The 21,402-nt window shown below is 41.6% G+C and overlaps 1 protein-coding gene across 1 annotated transcript in view; it reads right to left on the bottom strand.

Annotated features, from left to right (window-relative positions):
* The window catches only part of LOC124619402 (T-complex protein 1 subunit delta), a 100,236-nt gene extending 99,100 nt beyond the window's left edge, over positions 1-1,136 (bottom strand). Inside the window, exon 1 of the mRNA XM_047145758.1 lies at positions 874-1,136. Within this exon, the coding sequence (XP_047001714.1) occupies positions 874-985 (112 nt within the window). The 5' untranslated portion in view covers positions 986-1,136. The remainder of the gene's footprint in view (positions 1-873) is intronic.
* Between the last annotated feature and the right edge of the window lie 20,266 nt (positions 1,137-21,402).

Below are 21,402 nucleotides of genomic sequence, written 5' to 3'. Positions count from 1 at the left end.
TCAGTGAACAAGTCTTATAAGTCTCTGTGACGTGTTTGGTTATCTACTTCAAACAGAATTCTAACTAGATCTACTTTGTTAAGCTAGAGGAATCTTCCATTCACTGCAGCTACAGCACCACGACAGTTAAGTCCACAAGACAATGAAGTGAAAGCATATAAAATAAAAACAGTACCACAGTCTTCAAGGCCAACACAATGAGGACTGCCAAAAATGCCAAGTAGTGCTTCCTGACAATGAATGAATCATAACTTAAGAGTTTTTACTACTCATCTGTGTTGCTTGATGGGCCCAATTAATCACCGATATAGCCACTTAACAAATGATTCATAACATCAAGCTCACAGTACTGATGCAGTTCTTGTGTACAAATCTGCTTACTTGATCTTGTGTAAAGATCTCATGTCGTCACATCGAATAACGTAATTTGTAGACAAGAGAAAAAAAAAAAAAAAAAACCTCTTGTAAGTTTCACAATCTGGATCTTCCGCGATATCTACTACGTGTGCGACTGTCTTCAATACTAGTATACTTCCCACTGTCACTGAGGCGTTATTATGCATCAAAATGTCGTTCAGTGGCCTGTTCGTTATTTAATGTTTGTCTTCTGAATTTACCTTTAGTTTTTATATCGACCACCCTGCTTCAAGCTAACTTCAACCATGGCTAGCTACAGAGGCGTCTGTCGCCTCAACCAAGATTTCATGTTGAAATGGGTATCCAGCATCACACTAGCCAAATTTTTATTTCAGTAAAGACTGTAACGGGCATTGGGAATCCGAGCGATAAAATTAAGATTTTTCAGAATCAGATATATGCCTCACTTGTAAGAAGTTGCGACAAATAACTTCGGTAGAGTAACTTTGGGCATACCTTTGGCAGCATTTATATTGCTCTCGCGAACGTCTGCTGGTTTTCTCTTATCTTTATAAGCACCCGCTTGGGTCTTTCTGGAATCGCCAGCGCCAGTTTGTGCAGTCATCATGGAAAAATAAATGCGCTCCGCTTAAATTAACCACACTTTACACAAGCACGTGTAAAACCTTTCCTCCCAAATTTCTGAACTGTCCACCCACGCTCGAAAATCACTCTCGTCCTTATACGGCAACAATCCCAAAGACAACTACCAACAATTCTTTAGATCTTTGAACGAAGTGCCTTTTCTAGAGGAAGTTGGAGAATCAAAGAACTTCCTACAGTTCTTAATAAAGAAAGTAAACAAAACTGATTCTGGAGGCGGGACATATATTACCGCAAACAAGAGAGACAAACAATGGGTTGAAACATATTAATTACTTTACGTCACTACGTATTAGAGAGGTTGAAGCGATAAAGTTTGTTTTCTAGCAAGTATTTAAAAAAAATGACCTGGAGAAAATATTTTTAAAAATTGCATATTGAACTGCAAGGATTATCCCTATTTATCGCTGCTTTTGAAATATGATACAATCTGCAATTTTCTGAAGAGCAGTGAAGCATGTTCAGGCCAGTTCATACAATAATTTGTTCATCATAAGAATAAACCAGATGTAAACATTGCACTATATATTCTTCCGCGTTTTGGCTATACGATAAATCGCACAAATCTAAGGGTTATCAATTCGCCTAAATACCTAGGAATTACAATTTGGAGCAACTTAAATTGGAAAAACCACACAGATAATATTGTGGAGAAGGAGAAACAAAGACTGCACTTTGTTGGCGGAACACTTAGAAGATGCGACAAACCCACTAAAGAAACAGCCTTCATTACACTTGTCCGTCCTCTGCTGGAACATTGCTGCGCGGTGTGGGACCCTTACCAGATAGGATTGACGGAGGACATTGAAAAAGTGCGAAGAAGGGCAGCTGGTTTCGGTTATCGCGCAGTAGGGGTGAGAGTGTCACTGATACGATACGCGAGTTAGAGTGGCAGTTACTGAAACAAAGGCGGTTCTCTTTGCGGCGAGATCTATTTACGAAATTTCAATCACCAACTTTCTCTTCGGAATGCGAAAATATTTTATTGACACCCACCTACGTAGGGAGAAATGATCATCATGTAATAAAATAAGAGAAATCAGAGCTCGAACGGAAAGATTCAGGTGTTCCTTTTTCCCACGCTTCATTCGAGAGTGGAATGGTAAAGAAGTAGTATGAAAATAATTCCATGAACCCTCTGTCAGGCACTTCAGTGTGAATTGCAGAGTAACCATGTACATGTAGATGCTGAAACCTCATTGGATTTCAGTTTCACGTGGGACTGCACCCAAGCTGTCGCGAGTACTGTCAAGTACGTTAATAGGATACGTTTTGTGCTGTCGTTACGCGCACGTCGACTTAGCGATGATACGGGACAACAGCTTTACTGGCGCATTTCATTTAGCACTGGCAGGTCAGTTGATTACACCTGGCCTGCAGTGACATGGCCAGATGCAGTTCACACGTAAAATGAGACGAGCACAGCAAGAATACAGCTTCGAATGCCATTTAATTTTTAAGCAGCATGAAATAATACACTGCAAATCTCCCACAATACGCTCCTTAGACGACTAGACAAAAACCGAAACACGTTATCGTTTTTAGATAATGTACTATTGTAACTAAAACAAGAACGATGAAAATTCCTGACTTAACCACAGGGTAATTTTTCTGCGTAATCTATGTGTAACATAAGATAATATTCAAGGATTTCGCCATATAGTTAAACATTGAGGTCACTGAAGGTATTACTTACAGTCAGTCGTCTGGTAACCTCTTAGCTCCTTCCTTATCCGAATTCGAGAAATACATTTCAATTCTGGAAGTGTCACCTTCTACGTGGATAACGAACCTATCAACAACAGAATCCACGAAGCCAGCCAGGCGTAGAATTTTCTCCTTTTATGACGAGCCGTTCTACAGGGTGAAAAGTATTTAAACCGACAAACTCTGTGAGGTTGTAGGGGACACCAAAACAAATATTTTTCCCTAACGTCATGTTTTCCTATGAGGATTATTTAAACCGGTAGAGGAAGATTTCTCTGGTGGAAAAGTAACTAAACCAACAAACGCTTTTCCATTTTTTTATGACCAAGAGGCAACATATTAACACAACCCAATTTCAATTACAGTAAATTGTCAAAAATGCCTCCATTGACACGTAAACAAAGGTTAAACTGTCGGATCATGTTCTGTCTGACACGGGCAAAAACCCCAGGAGTATCCTGAATTGTTCCTGCTGCTGCTACTATCCGGGCAACCAGAACCTCTTCTGATGCAACAGGAGTTGCATAAACAAGGTTGTGCATCTCGCCCCACACAAAAAAGTCTAGAGGGGAAATATTTGGGGACTGAGCAGGCCATGCTACAGAACCACCTCTGCCAATCCACCTTTCTGGGAACCGTCGGTCCAGGAATCGACGCATACGACGACTGAAATGTGCCGGCGCCCCGTCATGTTGGAACCACATGCGTTGTATTGTAGGGAGCGGGACGTCTTCCAGCAATTCTGACAATGCTCTGCCGAGAAAATTGTAATGTTGCCTGCCATTTAATGGCCTAGGTAGCAGATACGCCCCAATTAAACAGCCCTCAACAACACCGACCCGCACATTAACAAAGAACCGCACTTGATGAGCGCTAGTAACTGTGGCATGTTGGTTATCCTCACTCCAAAAATGCGAATTGTGCATATTGAAGACTCCATCACGCCCCAACGTTGCTTCATCGGTAAATAACACGGAGGATGGAAATGTAGGATATATTTCACACTGTTCCAGGTACCACCGCGAAAACTATGCTCTAGGTGGATAATCAATTGGTTCCAGGTTGCGGACACGCTGCAAGTGAAATGGACGTAAAAATTGCACTCGAAGGACTGTTCTTACATTCGTCTGATTCGTCCCCATGGTACGTGCAATTGCACGAGTGTTGATTGAAGGATCCTGCTCCGCATGCTGCAAGACAGCTTCCTCAAATTGCAGCGTTCTTACCGTGCGACGACGTCCCTGTCCAGGTAATCTGCTAAATGACCCGGTCTCACGCAGATGTTGGTATAGAGCAGCAAAGGTCATATGGTGCGGGATACGGCGATTAGGATATTGTTGTTGATAAACCCGCTGTGCAGCTTGTCGGTTGTGTTGCGTTACGCAGTATGCACCAACCACATCAGTGTACTCACTCCAGGTGTATCACTCTATTAGTAAACGCAGACAATGCACTACTACACTGGTGGACAGCAGTTGCCTACAACTGAAGATCGTAATACGGCCTCTAACAATTGAAGAGAGTAATTTGGCCTCCACCAGTTTAAAAAATCCTCATAGGAAAAAAATGATTTAGGGAAAAATATTTGTTTTGATGTCACCTACCAGAGTTTGTCGGTTTAAGTACTTTTCATCCTGTATATCCCGCCAGCGTTCGTCAGTGACGAGTGAAAAAGCTGTGTGCGTTAGTTCCAGTACGTCTGGCAGCTTGTTTTGTCACTTCTCGGGCCAAATCCCACAGCTTGGCTCCAGATCAGTTCTGTTGGTTTCGTATTCTTATGGTACAGTAGCAAATGTAAAAATGAAGCATTTGTATGATGCGCTCGATGCTGTGAAAATGATTGTTTTTCATATGTGTTATGAAACGATGGACATAGTCCAAATAAAGAGGATTAGGTTTATCATTTTTGCCTTGAAAATTAAATTGTTATGTTTTCTTAATTTAAACAACTTTTATGAACAGTCTTTCATGTAACATCGATAATTAAGAATTTGCATTTGAAACGGAAAAAGGAATTTCGCGTCCAATATGTAATTAGAAGCAAGAGGCCATGCATTATTCATAAAAAATGATGATGAGTTTCATAATTACGAGATGTAGGTATTTCAAATTGAGCGAGAAGAAAAAAATTATACTGGAGAAATCTGCACGAACGCATGAATAGCCGACTTTGCTTTACATTCCGTTACGCTATCGACTGCGCTACACGTTCAATGTGAGTTGCTTTATCAACTGCATTATATACAACGCTGGGAAAACTTCAAAGCCGATTATCTCGGTAAATTTATGGAAAACATTAAGAACAACCTATTTCTCAGTACTTTTTAACCGTGTTCGACACGCGTGTTTCACTACGGAACAGAAAGCAACCTCAGCCATTTTCATACTACGCATTAACAGCGCGGCAATTAGAGTACAACGCTGCAGAGGCTGTGACCGTACACGATTTTTGAAATAAAAACTGCGTGGCTAAAGCGTGATTAAGAAAATCGTCGATGGCTGTTAATGCATTTGAATATCTTGAAGTTTTACTTAACGTAACTTAGTAATAAGATATCTAATACACAAGCAGGACCTAATTCTGGGAGTGTAACAACACAAGTGTACGTATTCTACTGCTTCTGACCAATCACCGCGTTTGTGTTTGTTTACATCAGGTTTATTCTCATGATGAACGAAATATAGTTGTCACGCTGCGTGACGTGACAACATTCCACAATGCATTGCAAAGATGATATTCATACAGAAAATCAAGTGAAGCCTTGGTTTTTCGGGAACAAAGTTTGACGATGTTGTCGTATGCTAACACCGCTAGGCAACTATTTACGCTGCGCAAACTCAAGTTACAGTAGTAGATATTGCGCTTCTGTGCCTTAATCTTTATTTTTACTTTATTTAATTTTTTTAACATTCTTATTGACCAATTAGGATCACCTAACAACTTCGGTTCTTCTTCTTTCCTTGTTATTTTCTATTTGTCCATTACTCCTTCCTCTTCTTCCCATATTATCTTGTGGGAACGTGGGAGTAGCCAGTGATGGATGCTTCGTTTACTCCATGCAAGTGCAGCGAACGTTAGACATAAGTGTTTACTCTTCGATTATTAGTTGAGTTTACTTTTATTTTCCGAGTCGGAAAAATAAAGTGTTTTGTGCAAAGCTCTATGTGGGTTTAATTTGTTGTCTACACAACTGGTGACCCTGGGAAAAATAGAAAAAGCTCTCGCAAGTTAATATTGTGTGGTAGTTTCGTCAAAGATGGAAGAATCTAACAAAATTCTCCAAGCAACAAGCGACGAGATACGACGGCTAAAGCAAGAGATTGGGCTTTCGCAGCTTGAAATGCCGAAGAATGGTGGCGAAACGGAATCCAAAAATTTTCAAACTCTAGTAGTATACCCACATTCTGAAGATTTTTCGCGCACGAACACGCCATTATCAACAACGCCATAGTTGCAGTTAAGAGCGCCTCCATTCATGTATACGCAACCAGACATAAGGTTTGCGATAATAGAGAATATCTTCGAGCAACAACACATAACCGAAGAGTATGAACAATTCACTCTCACAATTAGCAACTTGGATCAGAGGGCAACAGCAGTAATCTCTGATATGACCATACATCCGCCGCTCCAACAATCATACACCGCAATAAAAAACGACGTTGACCGCTCGCTGCATGAAATTACCTGAACAGCGTCTTTCCCAGGTGATGTATCAGGAGAAACGCGGCGACAGAAGTCCATCTGAATTTTGGAGACATTTACATATTGTAGTCAACGCAAGCATGATACCTAATGGATTGTTACTGCACATCCGGCGACAGTAGTTTCCTCATCAAATTCAACTGACGTTGATTGCGGACAAATGACAGTCTCTTGACAAGCAACTGCAAATAGCTGACAGAGCTTTCGCTACTTTACAGTCGACGCTCATAGCGTCTGTAGCAACGTTATCTGCCACCTCTGCAATGGAAGCCAATGATGACTCATAGGAATGATTAGAAGAATCGAAGCTAAGCTGTGCAGCCACAGGTTACTGACAAAAACTAGGCGTCACTGAGGGGACAGGAAATTGCAAGATGCGATGGAAAATATGCCTACTCGGCTACATAACTTGGAGCTGCAGGCGTCCACCAGGTTAACCAGTAACAAGATGACGTCAGATGCCAAACAGGATCAAGCTCACACCGACAATTTTTACTGGTATCACAGACGATTCGGGTCACAAGCTATGAGATGCACAAAACCTTGCGGATACCCAAATGGCGAGGAAAGCCCGCTCTAAGCGCTACGGGCTGCGGCACTCGCGAACCGCGCTGTATACGAATGGGGAAACAGGTGACAGTTGCAGGCAGCAACACGCACAGTCAAGGTAAGGCACTGGAAGGCTTCCCATATGCTGCGCCTTTATGCCACTCTGCATCACCCTGGGAGTTTAAGCTAATATCACACAGATTACAAGTGGTTGATAGACTCTCAGGCCTCAACTTCCTGATAGACACCGGCTCGGAAGTGAGCATCTCGCTGGCCCCGAGCTTTCTTAAAAAGGACACATGGGAGCCTTTGAAATTGATAGCAGTTAACAATTCAAGTATAAACACATACAGTTATAAAGAACTCACGATAGATATTGGTTTTGCTACCTGTTATAAGTGGAATTTTGTAGTGGCAGATATTTTACAGCCAATCTTAGGCGCAGATTTCTTGTCTCATTTTGCACTCACCATGGACTTGTCAAATCACTCTCTTACTACCGGATCAAAAAGGGGCATGTTAAAAGGTTTTCGGTGCAGTGTGGCAGAGGCTGTTTTAGGAAGAGTCAGTAGCTCAGCTATACAGTCTCCCCAACAAGAAGCCATAAGGACTCCAGTAGTTAAACATAACTCAGTGCATTACATACGCACCACCCCAGGTCCGTCAGTATCAAGACACGTCCGCAGATTAGCCCCAGAGCGATTAGCGGAGATAAAAGCTATATTTGAGGAGATGCACCAGGCTGGAGTAATTAGAAGATCTGCCAGTTCTTGGGCGTCCCCTCTCCACCTGGTACGCAAGAAAGACGGCACATGACGTCGCTGTGGCGACTACCGCCGATTGAACACGAGAACAATCCCGGACAAGTTCCCCATACCAAACATTCAAGAGTTTACCTATGCTCTTGCATGTGCGAAAGTATTCTCAGTACTGGATTGTCGTGATGCATACAGTCAGATTCCTGTGGCTGCTGCTGACGTGGCAAAGACGGCGGTGATCACACTCTTTGGGCTACTCGAATTACTGTTTATGCCATACGGACACAAAAATGCAGCCCAGTCCTAGCAAAGATTCGTTGATGAAGTGCTCCAGGGATTACCTTCCTTCTATGCATATCTGGAAGATATTTTGGTATTCTCAGAGGATATGCAATCACATGATAGACATATTCAGGAGGTACGACAGAGGCCCGATAAATATGGAGTAGTGTTAAATGAGCACAAATGCGTCATGGGCAAGAGTCAAGTAACTTTTCTCGGCTATGTAGTCCTAACCGACAGTATACAATCATTACCGGAGAAGATCGACATGTTAGGCAACTTACCAAAACCCACAGACTACAAACAACTTAGACGTTATCTCGTAACGGTAATTTTTATCGGCGTCATTTACCAATTACCGCCGAAACAGACGCCCCACTTACGAGTGCACTGACTGGCAAGAATACCACAGAAAAGCGAAAGCTTCAGTGGACACCAGAAATGACAAAAGCTTTTGGAGACTTACAAAGAAGCTTAGAAGAGACAGTGTTACTCGCGCACCCCATAGCTGCAGCACCGTTGAGTTTTGTTGTAGACGCCAGCCAGGTCGCAATTGGTGCAGCCTTGCAACGACAGGTCGATGGTCATTGGCAACCTCTTAGTTTCTTCACAAAGAGGCTGCAACTCCGAAAGACACGATGGAGTGCATATGATAGAGAGTTGTTGGAAATATATGAAAGCGCCAAACATTTCCTCCCGTATACTGAAGCCAGGCCAGTAATAATTTTCACTGATCATAAACCTATAGTGTCAGTTTTCAGCAACATAAGAGATAAGTGCTCACCAAGGCAGTTCCGGCACATAGAGTTTGTCAGTCAATTTACCATGGTTTAAGACACATCGGAGGCGCAGAGAATCTGGTTGGAGATTACTTTTCTCGTGTTTGCGGTGTGACCAGCACAATAAACTACGAAGAAGTCGCGACATCGCACGAAGCGGATCTGGATCTACAGAAGCTATTGACAGACCACACAACAGGGTTACACTTACGGCCGATACTCATACCAGGAAGAAGGCTTAAGTTATAGTGCATTATATCACGGCAGAATCCGGGCCCATACATTCCACAACAATTTCGTAAGGCGGCATTTGACTGTGTTCATGGCCTGGCACACCCAGGGGCAAATGCCACGATCAAGCTACTGACAGCACGTTTCGTCTGGCCATCAATTAAAAAGGACGCCAGGGAATGGGCTCGCGCATGCCTACAGTGTCATTGCTGCAAAGTTGGACGACACGTTCATGCAGAAATTGGGAATTTCACAGGATCACCATCAAGATTTGCACCTGTCCTTCTGTACTTAGTGGGTCCACTCCCAGTTTCAGATGGCTATAAATACTTGTTAACAGTGGTATACAGACGCACGAAATGGGCGGAGGCCACTCAGATCAGTGACATAGTGGCAGAAACGCATGCAAAAGCGTTTGTCTCTCAATGGCTAGCTCGCTTTGGTTGTTCCCTTCATATCACAACAGATCAAGGCCGCCAGTTCGAGTCTATTCTGTTCAACGAGCTAACTAATTTATGTGAGTTCCAGCACCACCATACAACAAGCTACCATCCAGTGGGCAATGTTATGGTGGGGAGGTGGCACAGGATGTTGAAGGCAGCTCTTATGTGTCGTCAGAGAAGCTGGACAGAAGCATTACCATCGGTTCTCCTTTGATTATGGACCACAAACAAGACGAATATCAGTAGCGAAATTGGTGCATGGGGAACCAATGAGAATCCCAGCAGATTACCTAACCGCCACTGTATCACTGATGCCAACAAACCTCTCATCACTGATACGTTAAATCCGTCAGCATGTGGAAACAATGTATCTAGACATGGTGAGCGACCAGTTTTCGTACATAATACGTTGGCAGACTGTACACATCTCATGCTCCGCACAGATTCAGTCAGAACGCCACTACAACCACCATATATTGGACCTTATAGAATAGTACGACGCAACACCCATGCTGTGGACATCTCACCGAACGACGGAACTATTAGAGTGTCCATAGAGAAGGTAAAACTAGCATGTGTCTTACCATAACTGGAGTATGATGACACTCAACAGGATGAGAAGGACCAAAGTTTGGGACTCACAACGCATGATATGGCAGAAGAACCCATGGCAAGAGGGCATGGAAGCAGAACGCAACAACCCACACCGGCTCCCTCATCCTCGCAGCAACTAGTTATCCATACGAGATTGGGGAGACAAGTCAAGTTTAAATACCCGTTTATCCCGGGTGCTCCGCGCTTTAAGGGGGGCTGTGTGGGAACGTGGGAGTAGCCAGTGATGTGGGCTTCGTTTACTCCATGCAAGTACAGCGAACATTATATATAAGTTTTTACTCTTTGACTGTTAGTTGAGTATACTTTCCTTTCCCGAGTCGGAAAAATAAAGTATTTTGTGCAAAGCTGTATGTGGGTTTAATTTGTTGCCTGTAATCTTTTCGTTTCTTCTGTCCATGTTGTTTCAGAATTCTCACTTCCCCCGCATTGAAAGCCTCCTAAATACAATATTTTATTCTTGAAAAGATTTCAGTCTGTTATTTTCGATTCTTTGACGTTGTTCCTTTCTAGATTTTTCCCTTATTTCTGTAATCCAAGATATCATCGATTTCTTCTTTCAGATATACAGCAATATTTGTTTCATGACCCTATTTTCATTCATTCGGTACACATGTCCAAATAAGAGTAATCTTCTCTTAGCCATCACTTCTGATATTTTCTCTATATTTAGATAGATCTCCTCATTACTTCTCATTTTCCATCCATCTGCAGTTTGTATTGCACCTGTTATTTTTCTAACCATCTGTCTTTCAGGTACCTCTGTTTTCTCCAGCTTATAGTCCCTTGTTAGGCCTTCATATCCATATAAAAATTCTGGTCATACCACTTTGACATAGTGTTGTATTTCTAGAAATGAATTCCTTTTTATAAATATTCTTTGTCAAACAGTATGCACTCTCCAATTTGTTTACTCTTGCATCTACTGCAAATCGTTCTAGTCCATTCTATTGTATAGTTTCCCTAAGATATTTGAATTTTTTACTCACTCTATTTTACCTATTTGTGTTTCTATGAATTTTGGTGCATTTTGTGTGTTTGGCGTGGATTTTGCTTCTTCAATATAAATTCTTAGACCAATTCTATTTGCTATTTCTTCCAGAAGATTTATTTGAATAACTGTAGTTCTCAGATTTTCTGAAAGTACTGCAAAATTGTCTGCAAAAGCCAGGCGGTTTACCTTAATTCAACTTCTTTTCCTTCCTAGAAAAATGGTTCAGTTTTGTGATTCCTCAGCTATAGATTCCAGATCCTTACAATTTTTTCTAGAACACCATTAAATAGTAAAGGTGATGAACCATCCCCTTGTCTAACACCAATTTTTATTTCAAATGGCTGAGACAATTCTTCCATAAATTTAACTTTAGATATCTTCTTTGTTAGAGTTTCATATATTATGTATGCTAATTTCGCTTGAACACCAAATTATGTAATGATTTTATCTATTGTCTCTCTGTCTACCGAATCAAATGCTTTTTGAAATCAATAAATAATACTATTACAGCTTTTCTGGTTAAAATTCTGTAGTGAATTATTGGTTTTAAGTTAAAAATCTGTTATGTGCAGATCTTCCCTTTTGAAAACCTCTCAGTTTTTTGTCTAAGGTTTCTACCACTCTGTCCAGGAGAACTGATGATGATATACTTATGCCAGTGGCAGAAGTGACACTCCTCTGAAACTGTTGATCTTTTGTTTGTCTCCCTTTTTATGTGGCAGATGGATTAACGCAACTTTCCAGCCTGCTGGAATCTTTTAGGTTTTCCAAATGTTCTGAAAAAGCAGTTCTAGATCATTTATAATCTATGGTTCTGACCATTTCAATAATTCTGCTGTAATGGAGTCTTCACCATTTTCTTACTTGTTTTTGAGTGATCTGATGGCTTCATGATTTTCTTGCTCTGTCGGTAGGAATCTTCCTCCAGATTTTGTGATATTGCTGGACACTCCAATTTAAGTGTTGAAACTAGACAGCTTAAGAGCCTGTCAAAAAATATTCTAGTATTTTGCAATTTTCTTTGTTATTTAGTCCTATTTTGCGAGTTTCATTTTTGAAACAAATATTTGGTGCTTGCTTTTTTCTTACATAAAATACTGTTCCAAACATTGACATGTTTATTATTATACTTACTACTGGTTTCCCTTTATAAATTCTGTAATGATGTGTATCAACTACATTCTCATTTAAGAATCTCGTTTCCTGCATTGCTAATATTTATGTATTGTTGTTCTATAGCAATAATTCCAAGTCCTTCTGTTTCCCAATTTTCGGAAGAGAATTTACATGTAATATTCAAAAGTAGCAGTTCTATTTGAACTTAAACTTAAAAGGCTTTACAGTATAGTCTATCAGAGCTACCAGCCGGGGTAGTGCATCCATCGTCCGAACTTCCTATTTCGTTATCTGAAGTTGTAAATTGTAGAGAGTAAGAACAGCATCATCCTTGAATTACCAAACTGTATCTAGGTTGTTAGCCTGGAGTATTATCGATTCAGCTGCCACTAATATGTGCAACAGACGCCACTAACGTGGGAACCATCGTGCCCTTTGTCCACTTCAACCCTGGACAAGAGGTTACCTTTTTTGCCAGCTCTCCCATACCAAAATCTGTCTTCTCTGTCTTTGTTGCTGTTGAGGTCTTCACTGTAACCCTGGCAATGGGCCCTAACATGATACTTTCAGCTGGGCCACTTAAACCAAGGTTTTTGTTAATGATGTTTTCCACTCTCCTAGCTTGTGACAGAAAACCTCTATACAGTTAGGACCCATGTTCATTGAGTTCTTTATTTTATTATTGTGCTTTGTTTTCGTGGCGAATTGCAATGTTATGTGACGACTTGGACATTTTTTCCCATTGGATGTTCTTCCACAAACGAGATCAGATATCTGAAGGCGAAAAATAATTTAGATTTTTCATTAACAGAACAGAGCTGATGCTTATACTGTTTACAAGAAAGAGCATAATTCAGTGAAGGAGTTTTTATTAAATAACATTTGAAGTGAAAAAGTCAACTCTAATGAAGCATAAAAATACATTATTTAAGACGATATTGATTACATAAGGAAAAAAATAAAATTGATAAGGTAAACAGGCATTAGTTATTCCCCTAAAATATTGTTTGACATGTTTGTATGTATATATTTTCGTTAGGAAATAAATCTCGATGTTTCAAAATGTTGTTTCATTTCTCAGCACTTTACCATACAAAACTGATCAAGAACGTATGTAATGAAATTTGCTTGGCCAATAATGAACTTTCTTCATAGAATGATATTTTCACTCTGCAGCAGAGTGTGCTCTGATATGCAACTTCCTGGCAGATTAAAACTCTGGCCCGGACCGAGACTCGAACTCGGGACCATTGCCTTACATAGGCAAAGCACTTGCCCGCAAAAGGCAAAGGTCTCGAGTTCAAGTCTCGGTCTGGAACACAGTTTTAATCTGCCAGGAAGTTTCATATCAGAGCACACTCCACTGCAGAGTGAAAATCTCATTCTGGAAACATCCCCTAGGCTGTGGTTAGGCCATGTCTCCGCAATATCCTTTCTTTCAGGAGTGCTAGTTCTGCATGGTTCGCAGGAGAGCTTCTGTAAAGCTTGGAAGGTAGGAGACGAGGTACTGGAAGAAGTAAAGCTGTGAGGATGGGCCGTGAGTCATGCTTGGGTAGCTCAGTGGTAGAGAACTTGCCTGCGAAAGGCAAAGGTCCCGAGTTCGAGTCTTGGTCCAGCACACTGTTTTAATCTGCCAGGTAGGTTAAACTTTATTTATGTTACTCATTTCTTATACCATACTCTGACTTCTTGTATTATGGATGGTAACTCATGGAATCACTTTCACCGAATTGACATGATGGGCCAGACAGTGCAAATACACCTGCAAGGATGATGTGACCATGATAAACAGGCAGCTTTGTAAATCATATTCTAATCAAATCGGTTGGACTATACAGATTGTCAAGAAACTGGTTTTTCCAAGCCATTCTCGGAGTCCCTTGCCAGACAAGAGAATTCAGAATTCTCAAAGTTTATTCTGTCTCACATAGCTTGTGACCAGTAGACTTTGAGAAACACGTTCAAAAGTTGTTATACAAGTTACATTCTTGCACTCCTAAATACATTCCTGTGGCCGGTTCTCCTTGAAGATGGTCACACATTTATTCAAGCTTATCCTCAATTGGCAATGTAGGTGGTACAGGGTATTCAAATGGATCAAGCCAAGCACAATGGTGAGTCCTGTTGACAGTGTTGCGAAACAAGAACTTCATCACTGATGAAAAATGTTTATGATCAAATTATCCTCACACTACCCTCTGATGTAGCACGCCCTGTTAGCCTTGCAGTCTAACTCACTGCTTTCGGGGTGGGAAGGCATGCTGGTCCCAAGCATGAATCCGCCCAGTGGATTAGTGTCGAGGTCTGGTGTGCCGGCCAGTCTGTGGATGGTTTTTAAGATGGTTTTCCATTTGCCTTGGCGAATGTGGGCTGGTTTTCCTTATTCCGCCTCAGTTACAATATGTCGGCGATTGCTCCGCAAACACGGTCTCCTTGTATGCATACACCATAATTACTCTACCATGTAAACATTGGGATTACACTCGTCTGGTGTGAGACATTCCTGGGGGGAGGGGGGCCGGGGGTTGTGTACCACTGAGGGCTACGGCGGGGACGAAGCCTCTCTGTCGTTTCTGGGTCCCCAGTTGAATACAATACAACACAATACCCTCTGATGTATTGCCATGCTTCCTCGATCTCTTTCAAACCTTTCTTCTTTATTTCCATTACGACCATGCTTGCACGCAGTACACTAATCGTCTCCACAGGGTTCTTGTGAAGAACTTTCACTAGAATCAGGTAGCATGTAACGTCCTCACAAGTGGACAACCCTTTCTTACAAGTCACAGATTGCCTGCTCGTAACGTCGACTGACTTCTCATTGTCCATCCCAGTCACGTTGATGAGAGGTCATTTCTCCCAACACTGCTATGCCCATGATTTGTGTCTAATCCAAAGTGCTGTTGTTACTGAGTGAAATTTGCTCTACCCCAGTTGCGAGCCCTTCAACCCAGTGGTATTTTACTTATATGCTGGTTTGAGAGAGTTTGTCAATTTACTTCACACAATCTGACCTTTTCACTGCTTATCATGTCACGCAATTGGGTCTCGCGCTGGGCTAACTGCTCTTTAATCTCCCACGAATCCTATGGCATCATGACCTCAAATTTTTGTAATAGTTCATTTTTACCCTTTCTGGTGATCGTTTGTAAATTCTTTTTGTGGATTCTCTATCCATTGTTGCAACTTATGGCGTGATTCTTTCTGCACACAACAGTTGTGGAATAAGAAGGTTCAGGGTGCAATTTTGATACCAAATTGATATGCAAATTAATGAAATTGATGAATTAATTGCACCCACCCCCACCCCACCTCTGGATGAGCTCATGTGTTTTCTGCAGCTAGCACTTGAGTCCCCACCCCCTCCCCCTACTGTACCTACTCTAAAGGTGGGAATTTCGAATTTTAGCGGGAATTTCAAATTTTCGTGGGAATTTTTTTGTCCCAGGGCTGTGCTGACGTCCCACTCACACCCCCTCCCACAGAATTTGGCGGGAAATTGAAATGAAGTTGGGATTTTCTTTTTTTCTCCGCTCACATGACCAGAATTAGTGGGAGGGTTTCAGTCTATGCTGAGCAGTCTTTGTGGAAGCATCACAATGTGTTCGATTAATGAGATGAATGTGAAGGATAGAGCAGTATTCGATAGCTGTATTACTTGTACACATTCGAAGGAGGTCTGTAGCCACAGATCGTTACACAGGAGATGGAAGACTTTGATAACAGAAGAGTGTAGGAGAAAGAAGTAGAAAAATTCGGTTCATCAGATTGTTGCAATGCAGAAGGATGGAGTCAAGATTCATGTCACAACCAGTACATGCTCATGAGCATGGGCAAACTGCCGAGATATTCCATAGGAAGCATTCACTCTTCCAAAATAGAAGAAACAGTCTGTTGATGCTAATTCGCTTCAGTAGAAGAATATTCATGTATGTGATATATATCACTGAAGAGCTTCAACTGCTCACCTCCATCCATTTCCCCCTCCATAATGTATTCTCTCATCCCATCATCACTTGCTCGCCATCCTTGCTGCTGTGCAGAGTGCGTTCTATGAAGTGCTTTTGGTGCCTGATTGGGATAAGTTTAACAGCCATGGTACCTGTAAGTATACAACCAAGGACTGTACCCTTAGCCTCCTACATGCAGAATGGAAAGGAGTTATATTGGATCAGCACCTGAAGGAGAAGAGTAGATAATGACTGTGCAGCAGAATGGTATCAAGATGCATTCTGCAAGTCAAGCAGATCGATACTGTTGTTATAACTGCTTGCTATTTTTGAAATTCACAGTCAGTTATCCATCTCACAAGAGATGTCTACCTCCAATACTGAGGACCAAGCAACTGCTCTAGTTCACAATTATGTCACCAGAGGCGCCATCACATTGGGGATATAAGGCGAGCCCAGCAGCTCTGCAGCAGGGTTGCCAAACGTATGAGGTTCCTCATACAAATACGAGATCTGTGGTCTGCTGTACGAGGCACGAGGTCACGGTTATACTCGTACAGTTATGTACGAGATTCTGACATAGGAAATTTTATAATATGATTTTTTTTATTGTGGTCAACAGTTTTAGCATATATTGGTCTTTACACTTTGGCTACATTGGGTCTGCTACATGAAAAGTAGACGTATTGGGTATGATCATGGATTTTACCATTTTAATGTACCTTTTAAAGTTTTCCTAGTTCCCTTAGCTTCCTGTTTACACCACAATAAGATAGGACTGTGTGCTCATTGGCAATATTGTGAGGAAACCATTCCGCTGTTATGCGTTGGTTTTTGCTTTCGGTCTTCGTTACTGCACTTCTCCCTCATCCCAGGAAATTAGAAAAACTTTACAAGGAATAGTGGCCCATACCCAGTAATACTTCTAATTTGCATGGAAATGACACATGTGCAACAGATTGTTACTCAGCAATTAAAAAACTGTTAAATGTAATACTCAAGGAGAATAGATCTGTTCTCCATGGTAATACAGTAGACTCGTTCATTTCCTCAATATGGCGCTGTTCTCCAAAATTGGCCCTTCTGTTTGTAGGTTTTTGTACTTTTTAGTTACAATTTAAATTTCTAAAATTTTGACATAAACACAACATGCCTGTGACTTTCCTATTACTAAAGAAATTAAATGTTTTATTGTACTAATGACATTAATCAATCTTTATTTACTTGCAATTCATAAAAAATAATTAGCTGATAAGCCTGTCTCTGGAATTCATTTTATCTAAGTTTCGAATTTTGCACACTAGACTGCATGGCAATGAGCACGAGAAAGTTCAATGGAAATAAAATAATTTTTTTCTCATTGATACTAATTTTCTTTTCAGGGGCTTTTAGTCATACAAAAATTCTACGTAACACTTGCAAATTCTATACTGAAAGTCAAATCTAAGCTATCCCTAAACAAACATGTCATCATTTAAAAGAAAAAGCAGTCTACCCTATGGTTGGTTAGCCAGGAATCCGTGAGGAACAAATCCTGTTCTTCATATGTGCCGTCCCTGAATATCACAAAAGCGAAAGTACTGCTCAGCGAAAAATAGATGGCCCCTTTCTCCGACAATTACCGAACTGTAGCGCTGCCAACATATGCAGTCTAACAATGCATGCTACGGTATTCAGTATCCATTTCATAATGAATTAGCCACACATTTGAACATGAACACATATGCAAAGTATTTAACGAAATAAGGCGATCGTTACGGCGCTCTAAGCTCACAGTGCACTACAGTTCAGCACAAGTGTACTTCCGTTACTGACAATAGCCCTCCTCACCATATGTAGTATCTACTTTTCTCTGTTCTGTAAGTGTAATATTGTGTCTCTTGTGTAGTTGTTTGGGCTACCTATTTACCTATAATTATGAGTGATTGTGAGGAAGAGAGTAACCGTTTGTGTACTCTTACTTCATCAAGAAAAATACTCACAAAGGCGGCTGGAAAAGAAAAAGGAAAGGTAACACATCATCGCAGCATCGCTCCAAAATTTTAGACATCAGTGGTTAAAGGATCTGGCTTGTAAGGACTGCCTTTTACTCGACTCCAATGATTCAACTAAAGCTAAGCATGCGTTATGCTGGGAACATCGATGGTAGCTGAAATATCGAATTTGAAGACTCAGGCCACTGCCAAAAAACATACATGAATTTCTCAGTAGAACCAACTGATTTGTATGTGTATTTATATATCTATATACAATATAATTTCAGTGCAATAATGTGTTAATTGTGTGTGGAGAGAGAGAGAGAGAGAGAGAGAGAGAGAGAGAGAGAGAGAGAGAGCAACCTAACTTCTGCACCATTTCAGTGAAGTAATGTGTTCTTTGTAAATAAATGTGTGTGTGTGTGTGTGTGTGTGTGTGTGTGTGTGTGTGTGTGTATGTGTGTAAGTACAATCTAACTTTTGCACCATTTCAATGCAGTAATGTGTTCATTGTAAATAACTATTGTAGTAGTTCTATTATATGTTAATTACATTATAAACAAAAAACATTTTTTTTAATTTTAAATTCAGTGCATTAATGCGATATTAGTAAATGAGTGTTTGTAAAATGATTCTTTCACATAGCCTTCATTAAAAAAAATTCCACTTTACCTGTGGAAGGTACATTAGCTTATTTGTTTCAGCTGTAAATATTTGTCATGTATCATTGTTTTTCTAACATCCTGGAGGACCTCCTCACTACATATCAATTGGAATGAAACTAAATCTAATCTAATGTAATCTTCAGCATCACCAAACATTTGCCAAAGCAACAAAGAGGATTTTCCCACCAATGAGGGGGGAATATATTCCAGTTAGCTAACAACAAAGTTAACTAAAGTGCCTTATAGATAGTCTAAATAATAATAATATATCATGTACCTGTGTAATTTTATAAACTAATAAATTATCACCTAATTGTTATGTCTTGAGGTGAAATTATATGTTAATGTGCATCCTCATTTAATCTCAATTTGTATAATGCACTTTTGCGAATCTTTGTTACTTCTGGGAGTGAAATAAAAATATATTATACTTGTTAATCGATATTTAGCATTCACACATTCCAGTATATCTCATCTCACCACCTATATACTGCCCCCCCCCACCCAGCCCAAACAGCTGAGACGAGTAATGGGCCCAGAATTTGGGGCTACAAAATATGACCACTGTAACATGTTATTTGTTTAATTCCAAATTTTTAAATTAACAATTGGCTGCTAAATTCATAGTTATTTAATATATCTTATTTTTAGTTTTATAATATTTTAAACTCTTGGTAAATGTACGAGGTTTGAAAGCCAATGTATGAGATTTTTAGTTGTTTATGTACGGGGAAAAAAGTTGTATGGTTGGCAACCCTGCTCTGTAGCCTCAGGCGGTCAGCATGAAGTGCCAGCCAAGATCGTCCAGTACTGCCCAGCTATAGCAGAGTAGCAGAATAGGAAGAAGCCATGGAAGAGTAAGTACCCCTTGCTTAATGTCGCTATTTACTGTTGTGTGAGGAAGATGAAGTCCTTGTGCTGCTATTATCACTTGTAATGGTTTTTCTTCTTTGCTCAACAGTGGATGCCACGTCCTCCAGCCTGTTGAGGTCTACATCGTTCTCATGTCCCAGCCTGTCGGGACCCACAGCAGTGGCACCCTGGAATTCAGTTCTGCGTCTGGTCAGGTAGTTGGAGTAGGACAATGAGCTGTTATTGTCGGTTGAAGACACCCAGCCAGCACTTGACTCGCTGAAGTGCACCCAAGGTCCTAATCAGCATTACGCAGGTTGGTACTGGGCCCCGTCATGCATGCCATCGCAGTATATTCCAGTGATACGACATGGACAACTACTAAGCCCTTACGTGGGTAAATGACCTCATCACGTTCGGAATTCTATGGATATCTTAAAACGTCTCGAGAACTTCAAGCTGAAAGACTCAGATATCTTGGTGAGTTTTGACGTTGTCTCGTTATTCACCAGGGTGCTTCTTCGAGAGTCAGTTGAGCTCATTGCACAGAAATTTGACGAGAAGACGACCGAACTTTTCAGTCACGTTCTGATTTCCACGTATTTTCTGTTTAATAGAGAATACTATGAGCCAACAGAAGGACTCGCAATGGGGAGCCCACTTTCACCTGTGGTCGCGAATTTCTATATGGAGTATTTCGAGGAGGATGCTTTGGCGTCATCCAAATGGAAACTTACTTGTTTTCTACGTTATGTTGATGACACGTCCGCGAATAGCCCCACGGAAGGGACAAGCTCCTAGACTTCCTTACACACCTGAACTCCATACATCCAAACATCAAATTCACTATGGACACCGAAGCAGAAGGAAGTTTACCATTCCTGGACGTCATGGTCAAAAGAAGAGCGGATGGCACCCTGGGCCATAGGATATACAGGAAGAAAACGCACACTGACCTATATTTGCATTCAAATAGCTGCCACCACCCTTCACAGAGGAATGGGGTACTAAAAACACTGAAAACATTGGTGCAGAGGGCGCGCACCATCTCGGACGCAGAGAGTCTGTCCCATGAGCTGGAACACCTCAAAACTGTGTTTCGGAAAAACGGGAACGCGGAATGGCAGATCAGACGTGCTGTCCGCCCCAGCTCTACAGTACAGCGTGTGGAGATGGACGAAGTAACTGAGAAAGAGATAGCCACCGCCTATATACCGTATACTGGCGCACTATCGGGGAAAATACACTCCTGGAAATGGAAAAAAGAACACATTGACACCGGTGTGTCAGACCCACCATACTTGCTCCGGACACTGCGAGAGGGCTGTACAAGCAATGATCACACGCACGGCACAGCGGACACACCAGGAACCGCGGTGTTGGCCGTCGAATGGCGCTAGCTGCGCAGCATTTGTGCACCGCCGCCGTCAGTGTCAGCCAGTTTGCCGTGGCATACGGAGCTCCATTGCAGTCTTTAACACTGGTAGCATGCCGCGACAGCGTGGACGTGAACCGTATGTGCAGTTGACGGACTTTGAGCGAGGGCGTATAGTGGGCATGCGGGAGGCCGGGTGGACGTACCGCCGAATTGCTCAACACGTGGGGCGTGAGGTCTCCACAGTACATCGATGTTGTCGCCAGTGGTCGGCGGAAGGTGCACGTGCCCGTCGACCTGGGACCGGACCGCAGCGACGCACGGATGCACGCCAAGACCGTAGGATCCTACGCAGTGCCGTAGGGGACCGCACCGCCACTTCCCAGC

This window comes from Schistocerca americana, chromosome 6 (assembly GCF_021461395.2).
Source record: "Schistocerca americana isolate TAMUIC-IGC-003095 chromosome 6, iqSchAmer2.1, whole genome shotgun sequence".
Classification (NCBI taxonomy): Eukaryota; Metazoa; Arthropoda; class Insecta; order Orthoptera; family Acrididae; genus Schistocerca; species Schistocerca americana.
Note: the sequence above shows the minus strand (reverse complement) of the source record. Positions and strands in the feature narration are given on the sequence as shown.